The sequence below is a fragment of the Bos javanicus genome, chromosome 8 (assembly GCF_032452875.1).
Source record: "Bos javanicus breed banteng chromosome 8, ARS-OSU_banteng_1.0, whole genome shotgun sequence".
NCBI lineage: Eukaryota > Metazoa > Chordata > Mammalia > Artiodactyla > Bovidae > Bos > Bos javanicus.
This window is the reverse complement of record NC_083875.1, coordinates 70,339,199-70,352,220: the sequence shown is the minus strand read 5'-3', so window position 1 is coordinate 70,352,220 and position 13,022 is coordinate 70,339,199. Positions and strand designations below refer to the sequence as shown.

General features: G+C 42.4%; 2 protein-coding genes across 10 annotated transcripts in view; both read right to left on the bottom strand.

The window, feature by feature from the left end:
* Nucleotides 1-11,608, bottom strand: part of SORBS3 (sorbin and SH3 domain containing 3) — a 42,594-nt gene extending 30,986 nt beyond the window's left edge. For 2 of the 3 annotated variants that reach the window (XM_061426976.1, XM_061426979.1), the window contains exon 1: nt 6,882-7,021. The gene's annotated coding sequence lies outside the window, so the exon portion shown is untranslated. Of the gene's footprint in view, nt 1-6,881; nt 7,022-7,111 lie in introns of those variants that run through there. The other variant, XM_061426974.1, reaches the window with a different exon arrangement.
* A 96-nt stretch (nt 11,609-11,704) lies between these two features.
* Nucleotides 11,705-13,022, bottom strand: part of PPP3CC (protein phosphatase 3 catalytic subunit gamma) — an 80,702-nt gene continuing 79,384 nt past the window's right edge. For all 7 annotated transcript variants that reach the window (XM_061426991.1, XM_061426985.1, XM_061426984.1 and 4 more), the window contains one exon: nt 11,705-12,229. In XM_061426991.1, the coding sequence (XP_061282975.1) occupies nt 12,012-12,229 (218 nt within the window). In that variant the 3' untranslated portion in view covers nt 11,705-12,011. The remainder of the gene's footprint in view (nt 12,230-13,022) is intronic.

Sequence of the window (13,022 nt, the reverse complement as noted above, 5' to 3'; positions counted from 1 at the left end):
CTCTGTGCCTCAGTCCCCCCATATTAGACGGAGGAAGAGCATCTGCTATTCCTTCTTTTCCTCTCCACAGGAATGAACAAACTTTGCTATAGAGTCTAGTTAGGCTATGAGCAGGTTTTAATTTGTGCTCTCAGAAGAGTGTTTTCTTCCTGCCAGGGACATTGAGCAAAGCAGACCAACCAGAATGGATTAGCATAGAAAGCCCTGTTCCTTTCAAGGATTTTGGACTTCTCTACAGGGCAAGGCCACAGTGACCCATTAGTGAGGAACTGAAAACAAGTCACATCAGAGACAGGAGTACAGGTCTGCACTGTTTCATCCCCTGGACTTCATCTTTTTTTCTCCTGGGTCCACACCTGACTCCAGCTTTTGCTTATGTTGCCAGCCAAGTTCTACCAGAGCTTCTATGAGGCCAAACAGTCATGGAAGCAGGAGCAACAGAAGGGGAACACGAGTGACCCACTGTGGGTCTTGGAAGACCCTCTGAAGCTGACAGTGGTGTGGCCTAACCCAAGTGTGCTAGGGAAAAAATACCCATTACAGGTCAGTTGTGGTCCTCGTTGGAGCCTGGTAACCACAGTGAATGGATCCCCTGGGACAGAGAATGAGGCCTTTGGGCCAGCTTGGCACAAATCTTTCCATAGCGCACACATGATGTAACAGCCATCTATTCAAGGTTCTCAGAGTCAGCCACGTCCAAACCCTGAAGGCTGAGAGAGAACTCAGACTTTTGTCCAATTATCTAGTCTATCTTCAGGGAGGCCTTTACACTGACATCACACTAACAACTGTTCTCTCTCCCCCTCCTTTTATAGATGAGCAAACAAGCACAATGTGCAGATGGGATGTCTTTGAGAAGAACTGAGCTGGATGAACCTCTTTTAGTTCTCAGGACAGAAAAGCAGAGCGAGTGGCTGTCAGTTCTTCAGAGAGATTTTATAAGGGAAAGATAAATAAATGATGACCTCAGAGGGAAAATCCAGCCAAGTTAACTCAGCCACAAAGAAGGCACACAGACCAGGAGCTGGAAAAGTAGGTCTGCATGACTCTTTCCGAGCAGGTAAACTGAGATAAGGGAGATAAGGAGGCTGATCTGCTGGCCAGTGGACACCACGAGGTAAGAGGTCTGGCCTCCAAACATAGAATGACCTTGTCTTTCCACCTCCTCGAATTCTAAAATGAACCTTCTCCTGAAGCACAGCCACATTAAAAAGAATAATTTTACCAGTGTTAATCCCCTGTATCAAAATGGATTTTCTTTCTAAAACCTGAAAGTTGTGATAAGAAGATCAGGCAATTACATAGAGCCGGCAAGAAAGTCAGATTGGATCTAGATGTAGTGAGAGGTAAATAGAAATTTGCATTTGAGTTCTTAATTTTCAGGCTTAAAAAAAATGTCTGTTCAGCTGGGTGCTCTGTGATGACCTAGAGGGGTGGGATGGGGTGAGGTGGGAGGCAGGTTCAAGAGGGAGGGGATATAGGTATACATATAGCCAATTCATGTTGTATAGCAGAAACTAACACAACATTGTAAAGTAATTGTCCTCCAATTAAAAAAATACCCTATGAAAAATCATTATGTAAAATAATATTAAAAACAGAATGTTTATAACTGAATCACTTGCTGTACAACAGGAATTAACAACATTGTAAATCAATTAATAAAAATAAGAAAAAAAGACTGAAATAAGGGCAAATATTACCTTATTTTACTGAGGATTTGGCTGAGGACATTGTTAAGTCAGGATGCTGTTGAGATTGCAAAGAGCCCAACATGCATACTTGGCTCTTTCGGAATGAGCAATCTGGGCTTGTCTTCCAGCCCAAAAGCTGCACTGTGGTCCTTGCTGTGTCTGTACTGACGGTGAAATCACCTTACTTAGGCTTGGTCGGTCCTGACTGACACTTTCTACCTCTACTGCCATAACTGATAGAATCTCCTCACTGATGCCTTTTCTAGTCTAAAGAGCCTGTCCCCTAACCCCCACCTGGCCAGAGGAGTTATTTTTCTTATGAATCCACAGCACCTCCTGTTATTTCTACTTCCCAGAGGAATTAAAAGCTGGCCTGACACTTCCTTTCTTAGGGGTTCAACACTTGACTCCTCTTTGGCTTATTTGACTTCTCGCAAGATGGAATTCATTTGTGTCTATTATTAGGATCAAATGCAAAGCTATCAAACTGCTCTAATAGAAATTATTTTTATCTTTTGTAAAGACTGTGTGTTTTCTGGGATGTCTTTCTTCCTTTTCTTCAAGTAGCGGCCTCTGCCGGAGATGCCATAGAAGGAGCTGGGACTTGAGAGTGAGTTGGCCGAGGCTGAGTGCCAGGAAGGAGGCCAGGATAAGGAAGTGGGTTCTGAGTGGGAGGAATAGAACCAACACCACAGCCAGCAAAGCAGGTTGAAAACTAGAGAGCTGAGGAGGTCAAGGAAAGAGGTTCCTTTTATTGTGATGGGACTCCTTTACTTGAGAGGAGAATTAGCAGAATTAGCATTACCAGAGACCAGACCAGACATCAAGCAGCAGCCTTTCCCTTGACTTACAGAATTACTGAATGGATAAGAGCCCTGGAGGAGTTACCCCATGTCCGAGGTCAGGGGCAGTGGCCGAGAGTGCCAGGCTGCGACGGCGCAGGAACGGCCGAGAAGAGCTACCCAAGTCCGAGGTCAGGGGCGGCGGCCAAGAGGACTAACCCCATGTCCAAGGAGCGGTGGCTGCGAGGGCACAGGAGGGCCTAGAGGAGCTATTCTACGTTGAAGGTCAGGAAGGGCAGCGGTGAGGAAATTCCCCTCGTCCAAGGTAAGGAGCAGCGGCTGTGCTTTGCTGGAGCAACCGTGAAGAGATACCCCACACCCAAGGTAAGAGAAACCCAAGTAAGATGGTAGGTGTTGCAAGAGGGCATCAGAGGGCAGACACACTGAAACCATATTCACAGAAAACTAGTCAATCTAATCACACTAGGACCACAGCCTTGTCTAACTCAATGAAACTAAGCCATGCCCATGGGGCAACCCAGGATGGGTGGGTCATGGTGGAGAGATCTGACAGAATGTGGTCCACTGGAGAAGGGAATGGCAAACCACTTCAGTATTCTTGCCTTGAGAACCCCATGAACAGTATGAAAAGGCAAAATGATAGGATACTGAAAGAGGAACTCCCCAGGTCAGTAGGCACCCAATATGCTACTGGAGATCAGTGGAGAAATAACTCCAGAAAGAATGAAGGGATGGAGCCAAAGCAAAAAGAATACCCAGCTGTGGATGTGACTGGTGACAGAAGCAAGGTCCGATGTTGTAAAGAGCAATATTTCATAGGACCCTGGAATGTCAGGTCCATGAATCAAGGCAAATTGGAAGTGGTCAAACGAGATGGCAAGAGTGAATGTCGACATTCTAGGAATCAGTGAACTGAAATGGACTGGAATGGGTGAATTTAACTCAGATGACCATTATATCTACTACTGCGGGCAGGAATCCCTTAGAAGAAATGGAGTAGCCATCATGGTCAACAAAAGAGTCCGTAATGCGGTACTTGGATGCAATCTCAAAAACGACAGAATGATCTCTGTTTGTTTCCAAGGCAAACCATTCAATATCACAGTAATCCAAGTCTATGGCCCAACCAGTAATGCTGAAGAAGCTGAAGTTGAACAGTTCTATGAAGACCTACAAGACCTTTTAGAACTAACACCCAAAAAAGATGTCCTTTTCATTATAGGGGACTGGAATGCAAAAGTAGGAAGTCAAGAAACACCTGGAGTAACAGGCAAATTTGGCCTTGGAATACGGAATGAAGCAGGGCAAAGACTAATAGAGTTTTGCCAAGAAAATGCACTGGTCATAGCAAACACCCTGTTCCAACAACACAAGAGAGGACTCTACACATGGACATCACCAGATGGTCAACACCGAAATCAGATTGATTATATTCTTTTCAGCCAAAGATGGAGAAGCTGTATACAGTCAACAAAAACAAGACCAGGAGCTGACTGTGGCTCAGATCATGAACTCCTTATTACCAAATTCAGACTGAAATTGAAGAAAGTAGGGAAAACCACTAGACCATTCAGGTATGACGTAAATCAAATCCCTTATGATTATACAGTGGAAGTGAGAAATAGATTTCAGGGCCTAGATCTGATAGATAGAGTGCCTGATGAACTATGGAATGAGGTTCGTGACATTGTACAGGAGACAGGGATCAAGACCATCCCCATGGAAAAGAAATGCAAAAAAGCAAAATGGCTGTCTGGGGAGGCCTTAAAAATAGCTGTGAAAAGAAGAGAAGCAAAAAGCAAAGGAGAAAAGGAAAGCTATAAGCATCTGAATGCAGAGTTCCAAAGAATAGCAAGAAGAGATAAGAAAGCCTTCCTCAGTGATAAATGCAAAGAAATAGAGGAAAACAACAGAATGGGAAAGACTAGAGATCTCTTCAAGAAAATTAGAGATACCAAGGGGACATTTCATGCAAAGATGGGCTCGATAAAGGACAGAAATGGTATGGACCTAACAGAAGCAGAAGATATTAAGAAGAGGTGGCAAGAATACACAGAAGAACTGTACAGAAAAGATCTTCACGACCCAGATAATCACGATGGTGTAATCACTGACCTAGAGCCAGACATCCTGGAATGTGAAGTCAAGTGGGCCTTAGAAAGCATCACTACGAACAAAGCTAGTGGAGGTGATGGAATTCCAGTTGAGCTATTCCAAATCCTGAAAGATGATGCTGTGAAAGTGCTGCACTCACTATGCCAGCAAATTTGGAAAACTCAGCAGTAGCCACAGGACTGGAAAAGGCCAGTTTTCATTCCAATCCCAAAGAAAGGCAATGCCAAAGAATGCTCAAACTACCACACAATTGTACTCATCTCACATGCTAGTAAAATAATGCTCAAAATTCTCCAAGCCAGGCTTCAGCAATATGTGAACCGTGAACTTCCTGATGTTCAAGCTGGTTTTAGAAAAGGCAGAGGAACCAGAGATTAAATTGCCAACATCTGCTGGATCATGGAAAAAGCAAGAGAGTTCCAGAAAAACATCTATTTCCGCTTTATTGACTATGCCAAAGCCTTTGACTGTGTGGATCACAATAAACTGTGGAAAATTCTGAAAGAGATGGGAATACCAGACTACCTGACCTGCCTCTTGAGAAATCTGTATTCAGGTCAGGAAGCAACAGTTAGAAGTGGACATGGAACAACAGACTGGTTCCAAATAGGAAAAGGAGTATGTCAAGGCTGTATATTGTCACCCTGCTTATTTAACTTATATGCAGAGTACATCATGAGAAAGAAATGCTGGACTGGAAGGAACACAAGCTGGAATCAAGATTGCCGGGAGAAATAGCAGTCACCTCAGATATGCAGATGACACCACCCTTATGGCAGAAACTGAAGAGGAACTAAAAAGCCTCTTGATGAAAGTGAAAGTGGAGAGTGAAAAAGTTGGCTTAAAGCTCAACATTCAGAAAACGAAGATCATGGCATCCAGTCCCATCACTTCATGGGAAATAGATGGGGAAACAGTGGAAACAGTGTCAGAATTTATTTTTCTGGGCTCCAAAATCACTGCAGATGGTGACTGCAGCCATGAAATTAAAAGACGCTTACTCCTTGGAAGAAGAATTATGACCAACCTAGAAGGCATATTCAAAAGCAGAGACATTACTTTGCCGACAAATGTCCGTCTAGTCAAGGCTATGGTTTTTCCTGTGGTCATGTATGGATGTGAGAGTTGGGCTGTGAAGAAGGATGAGCGCCGAAGAATTGATGCTTTTGAACTGTGGTGTTGGAGAAGACTCTTGAGAGTCCCTTGGACTGCAAGGAGATCCAACCAGTCCATTCTGAAGGAGATCAGCCCTGGGATTTCTCTGGAGGGAATGACACTGAAGCTGAAACTCCAGTACTTTGGCCACCTCATGCGAAGAGCTGACTCATTAGAAAAGACTCTGATACTGGGAGGGATTAGGGGCAGGAGGAGAAGGGGACGACAGAGGATGAGATGGCTGGATGGCATCATTGACTCAATGGACGTGAGTCTGAGTGAACTCCGGGAGTTGGTGATGGACAGGGAGGCCTGGAGTGCTGCTATTCATGGGGTCGCAAAGAGTCGGACACGACTGAGGGACTGAACTGAACTGAACTGAAGAGCCCTGGAGAAGGAAATAACTGACTCCAATATTTTTGCCTGGAGAATCCCAAGGACAGAGGAGCCTAGAGGCTACAGATCATGGGGTTGCAGAAGAGTCGGGCATGAATCAGCAAGAGCCAAATACAAGTGCCTCCACCCGGAAACATAGGAAATAAAGACACAGGGAGCCAATAACGTTAACATTTAATTGAAGAGTGTTTTCTGCTTTTTTTTCCAAGATGACTTCCACCATACAGTAAGAAAGTTCTAACAAATTAATTTTTTGTTCACAAAAAACTTATTAAATGATTTCTACTAATAAATAATTTACACCATTTGCTTTAACATAACAGAAAGCAAGAAAAAGCCAGTAATCTCTAAGCACAAGCAAATAATCCATCATTCAGAAAAGCCTCAAAAAAATACACCATCAGCTAGTCTCATATGTCTAACTGTCTCATTTAGGAAGCAAAGCCCAGATCCTTTCTTGGAAAAACGCCTGCTGACATCTCTACTAGGAAACACAGCTTTGGGTCACAGTGCGCTGAGAAAGGAAGTGAGGCATTCGTGATGGTGTCTCCAAAAAGTTTCTCTGACAGACAAAAATCCTATCTTTGTTGCCACAAATCAAAATCTACAGTAGACCACCTCCTTATTACATGCACTTCACTTTAACATGCAAAAAAACAGAAAGTTATTTGAAGACAGCTATGTTAAGGGAGTGAAGGGAATCGGGGCAAAGACTTACAAAAAGGCAGTGTGCATGGCCCTCCCTTAGGGCTGCTCAGAGGGATGGTCCACATCCATGTCCTCCCTTCTTGATCTTAAGCCACCTGGACTGCTCATGAGGGTGTAGAGAGGAGAAGACACATAACCCTGTCTTGGACAAAGGTGTTATTTAGCAAGTCCTGCCAAGGCTGCTGGGGCGTGAGGCCATGGCCTCCCTGGAGGGAATATACTCTCCAGGATCATCTTTACCTTTGTGACTCCATAGATGAAGGCAGCTAACTGACCCCATTCAATGTGGTTGGCTGGACAGAGGCAGGTCAGGTCACAAGTCTCAAAGTCATGTAGGCTTCCTCTTTCGCACTCTTGTCAATGGCACAGAGCTCTCCTGTGAATACAGTTCTCTGCTGGACTCAAGAGGAATGACCCTGTTTTTCGACTACACGACTTTCTTCCCCTACACCCATCTGCTCTTTCTTATGACTCTCCTAGGAGCCTTTGATCACAGCAGAGCTGAAGAGGGACTGTGGGATGTCGATGCTTCAGTGCTATGCTCCAGGTAATAAAAACCCTCCTCCAGCTATTGTTGGGTTCCCCTAGCCTGCTCTTTACTCTCTCGTATAGCAGATTTCAGAAAACCTGTAGACCTGGGTGCCAGGCAAGATGGGAATCCATGTTTATAATCACAAATGATTTAGGAAATTGGAGCCTCACTCCCACACCCCAGGCTCTGGGTTCACCTTCCCTCTCGTCTTTTCTGCAGGGATATGGAAAGCTGAACAATGCTCTGAAAACCTTGGGTTCCACGTTACTATAACAACTATGATAAATGTTGGAGATTCTAGAATGATACATCAACAAGTCTTTATGGGTGCGAAAATAATTTTCAATACAAAAATGAGAAGGGAAAAAACAAACACCCCTGATAATTAATATAGAGAAAAACTATGAATCAGCCAATCCAGTAATAAGATTGTTCTAAACCATTTTAACTGACTGGTCACCCAGAGTGGTCAGGATGAACTTAATTCTCAAGAGCTTGAGTTTTGTATGTATAGGTATGGTACAATCGAAAATTCTGGAGACCAGCAAACAATATTTACATAAAACAAGGGAGAGTAGAGGGAACAGATTTCAGCCTTATTTACTCTGAGGCTAGAGAGACTCTTGAGTAATGACCATGAGCAGTGAATCCAGCTGTATCTCATGAAGGCATGGTTTATAATATTTTTCTTAGAGCAGCCACCTCAAACTTTGTGTGTTAAAATAACTCAGAAGAGGATCTAAGGGACAATGCCAAGGCCCCAAGTTATCCAACTCTAAGGAATCCCACCCTTGCTCCATAAGGATATTAAATAATGACATTCTGTTTACAAAACAAGTAAGAACATTTCTTTTCCTATTTTGAATGTGTGTTAGTCACTCAATCATGTCCGACTCTTTGTGACCCCACGGACTGAAGCGCGCCAGGCTCCTCTGTCCATGGGACTTCCCAGGCGAGAATACTGGAGTGGGTTGCCATGCCCTTCTCTAGGGGATCTTCCCGACCCAGGGATCAAATCCATGTATCCTGCATTGCAGGCAGATTCTTTACCATCTGAGCCACCAGGGAAGCCCTATTTTGAATAGTGTCATGAAATCAGATATCCTGTTACCAGGATAAGAAAGCAAATCTTTGCTATTGAGAAAAACTTGTTTCATGGAACTGTATCTGTTCTATAGGAACAGAGAAGGCTATGTAAACATAGATTAAAACATATGAAAAACACCGATATTCCTGGAGAGTCTGATGCTTCTGTCTTAGGCAAGAAGGCACATCATGCCCATTGGTGTGATAAGCCATTTTCGCTTTGATGGTCAATATCTAGTCAAAAAAGCCCAGTGAATTAGCAATGTCTATACCTATAACCTACGGTTTTCAAGAAAACAGGCTGCTTTTGTTTTAGCATTCTGTCACACACACAGTTTATTTGTTTTGCTTTTGCTGTAAATATTCAGGACACAGAAATTAAAAACGGATGTATGTTTTGAACTTGTATTAGATAAGTACTGAAATTTTGATTAATGAGAACTGTCAACTGATCACTCTGAAATTTTGTATAACATGGAAGTAAACAAAATTGGGAAAACTGAGTTTTGGGAAGTGTCATTTCAAAAATGGTTATTTCAGAAAAGTTCACAAAGATATAGAAAGTGCCCCACGCCCCCGCTGCCCCCCACCATGAGAAGAGTTGAATAAGGTCCCTGTGAACTTTAAAGTGAAGGAGAACAAGAGAAAAGTATTTCCAGTATCTTTAGAGCAAATATTCAGAGGAAAGATTCAGTAAAAACAGAAGAGGTTTTCAAAACAGCGACACTGCAGAGCACTGAGAACATTAAAATGTTTGAAATGATGACTCCAGGCAAACGATCAGGCCCAAGGTAGTCCTATGACAAACTGACGGCAGGCCACCAGCCCTCTTGGGAGCTGTTGTTTAGATTAAAACATTAAAAAAATAGGTTAAAATCCTCCAATGAAGTCTAAAGGGAAGAACAAGTACCATTATTACAATATATTCCTAAGGCTCACATCTTCTAAACTGTCTTGAATCACAGGTGCAAATGCCTATACAGGTACACTGACTGTGGTCTGGTTTTAATGGCCACCCATTCCAGTGTTCTTACCTGGCAAATCCCATGGGTGGAGAAGCCTGGTGGGCTACATATAGTCCATGTTGTACAGAGTCAGACGCAACTGAAGTGACTTAGCACGCACGCACTGTATTACACTCACCACACAACTTTCTAAAGCATTGAAGTACACACCCCAGCCTTCCACAGAACATAAGAAATGCTTTTACCTCTAGCATTCAACAGGATTTCCAAACCCAACTTCCTATAAGAGCTTTTGCTCTTTTAAACCCCTTCTAATTTTCTTGAATTGTGACCACTTAACTTTTGGCTGGTACTTCAACTGCTCAAAGGGTACCTGTAAAATATATCTTTTCACTCAGCTTTGTCAAGGAAAATTGCTTTATCATACTACTTCATTTTGAGAAGAAAATGAAGACCTTCCTAAGTAACTTCTTTTTTAAAAAACTAATATAATTTTTGCTTATAAGAATTTAAAGTAACTACTTCCCTATTCGCCTCTTGACTGAAGCCCTTACGATCGAAGCCCAAGGTTTCTACCTGTGGACCGTGTATGTGTAAGAATAGCCTCGATGGACAAGAGAATGGGATCAGGGACATCCATCCATCAGACTTGTGAACTGATGGTCAGTGTTACATGAGATTTCCAAGATGGCGGCCCTTTCTCTGTTGGGATTGGGGGAAAGAGGAGTATGAGGATATCTAGGTGATCAATTCCTCTGATTATAAAGAAATGATGATCAGTAAAGACAGCTACTGGAGACTCTCCCTCCTTTCAGAAGTTTTACTCACAATCCAAAAAGAGATGTTTTTCTCTTCGTCCCAATATCCTTCCTATCTTTTTTGTTAAGAGAGCAATCTGTGCCATCAGATTCCAACCTCCAAAATACTTTGATTTCTGTCATAAACAAATCGGGAACTGTTAGCAAGGTATAGGAAAACAGAGATAGATGGGCTTAATCCTCATTCTCCTTATGAAATTATGTTTGTTTTTTTTTTTTTGCTGTTGTTTCTTTTTTGAGCCACACCACGTGGCTTGAGGGAGTTTAGTTTCCTGACCAGGGCCTGAACCTCAGGCCCTCAGCAGTGAACGTGTGGAGGGATTTTCTGGTGTCCTCGAAGCTCCAAACATAAAGTACTACTGCCTGGGATACATGTTTCAAGGCTGACTGATGAGTTATTACGACATGGCACCTGTCACCAGGCTAAACCAAAAATGGGAGCCTAAGGATCCCTGAAACGTTCTTCACTAGTTGGTTGTGACCTGAAAAACTAAGGGAAGATTATTCAAACATTGTATCTGAACACTTGTTTTTATATTCTAAAATATGCGACAGAGACTAATAATACACAGTTCAACCTAATGAGTGCTAAAAAAATGGAGGAACGTCCCAGTATTTGATAGACAGGAATGCCCTTTAGCAAGACTTGCAGTTCACAAGGGGACCGTTTTAACCTAATCAGTTTCCACGACCCTGTGCGCACGTGCTAAGTCGCTTCAGTCGTGTCCTACTCTTTGCAACCCTATGGACTGTAGCCCACCAGGCTCCTCTGCCCATGGGGTTCTCTAGGTAAGAATACTGGAGTGGGTTGCCATGCCCTCCTCCAGGGGCCCCAGTTGGTTTCAAAAATGTCGACACAGAAAAACAGATGGAAGACAGGGAGAAGAGATGTGAGAGCTGATGCAATAACACGGAAGGGCATAACTGTCGAAGGTTCTACAGAGGGCATTTATAAAATATTTAGAAATGTCACTTCCTTTGCAGATGAGGTAAATTACCTAGGATTCAAAAATAAAAGCAAAAGAATCTGGCAACAGTTAAGAAATCTCCAAAGTTCTAAGGGAAGTTTAAACCAATCATGCTCAAGGTTAGATGAATAAATTTTAAGTCATTCTACAAAAAAATCCCTCATTATTTTTTATTTTGCCATACCAGGATACATTAAGAGTAATTGAGAGTCCAGAAGAGAGTAGGTTATTATGGAAAGCATTTCCCTTGGCCCTTAAAATCACTGGGTTTGGGTTATTCACTGAGGAGTTCTACTATAATCAAGTTTTCCATAAGAAGAGAAGTTTTAGCCACTGAAATCTAAGAGATATTTTTCAGTGGTACCCTGTAGAAAAGGAAAAAGAAAACACCTTTTTGTGTTTGCAAAATGATTAGCCTGAAATGAACAATACTACCTCCAAAAACAAGAGAAAAGGCTGACTAGTTCAAGTCAGAAAGCCAGGGAAGCGGTTTCCAAGGCCCTTTTATTTGGGGACAGTCCCCTTTATAACACACGACTTCACTATGTGTCAGACAATCAGATCAGTTCCTAAAAATTAGAGGGGGGAAAAAAAAGGAAAAAAGAAACATATGCATTTTACATATATATTAAACATAAATTAAAAGAATTTATAAAAGGGTCACGTTTCTTACAGAGTAAATGCAGAGTGTATTTTGAATGCACCTCCAGGTTTAAGTTGTTTAAGTTGTTTGTGTTTAGCTTTCCAATAATAAATAAATAACACGGACTGTTAAGTCTTGGAGCCACCAGTGCCACCGCAGGGCTCTGAGTCATTACTGGCTCTTCTTCCCTTGTCGCTCCTGTGTGCAGCGTTGGCTTGGACCAGTTTCACCGGCCCATCAAAGTACTGGCTATCTTTGCGGGGTGGCATCCGCTCATTAATCCGGTCGAGACCTCGGGCTTCTTCAAAACTTCGGATCCTGTGCTGAAGCGAAAACCCTCTGATGGCTACAGGAAAACAGGAAAGGGAGGAGCTCCATTAGATATCTTTTAAGTTTCTTAGCATACAGCAACCTCCTAGAGGAAAATATAGAAGGGTGACCGTGGAGCACATATCTGGTGAAGGCAATGAACGATATTTGATTTCAATTAGCCTGGTCTGAAGCTATTGTTTCCTTAAGGCCCAAAGGGCCACTGAAACTGTGAAAGTAATTTTCATAGTTCAGTTCATCACAGCAGAAGTGGACCTGACATAAAGCCCCCAACATCTTTGAAAGAGTCTCTTATGGGCCAGAAACGTGCTCAGAGAGAGGAAAGAAGGCAACACTAGAATAAGAGAACAAGTTAAGCAGACTAGTTACTCTAACACAAACATCACACTGACCACACAAAAAAGTAACAAAAGAGCTAATCCATTTGTTTAGGATAGCTTTTTTTTTTTTTTTAATCTTGCAAAACCAGGAGCTGAACATAAGTTAAAAGCCATCTAAAAAAATAGTTTCTAGGTATTTTCTTTCTGTCTGCACTTCTGTATCACCAAGGAAAGGCATTCCCAGTGTGAACCACCTTATCTAACAGAACAATTAAATTTATAACATAAGTTTATCAATTGTGATGCTTTCAGCCTCAGATTCATAGATAATTTGTTACTTAAAATTTGTATAATTTAGCTTGGCTGACTGAGGGCAACCTCAGCAACAAATCAGACTGCATTCCTATCTGCTCTTGCCTCCACTTCTGATATGCTTCAGAATCATTAGATAAAGAGGTTGATGGTTTGAATTTCCAATAAATAAATGGA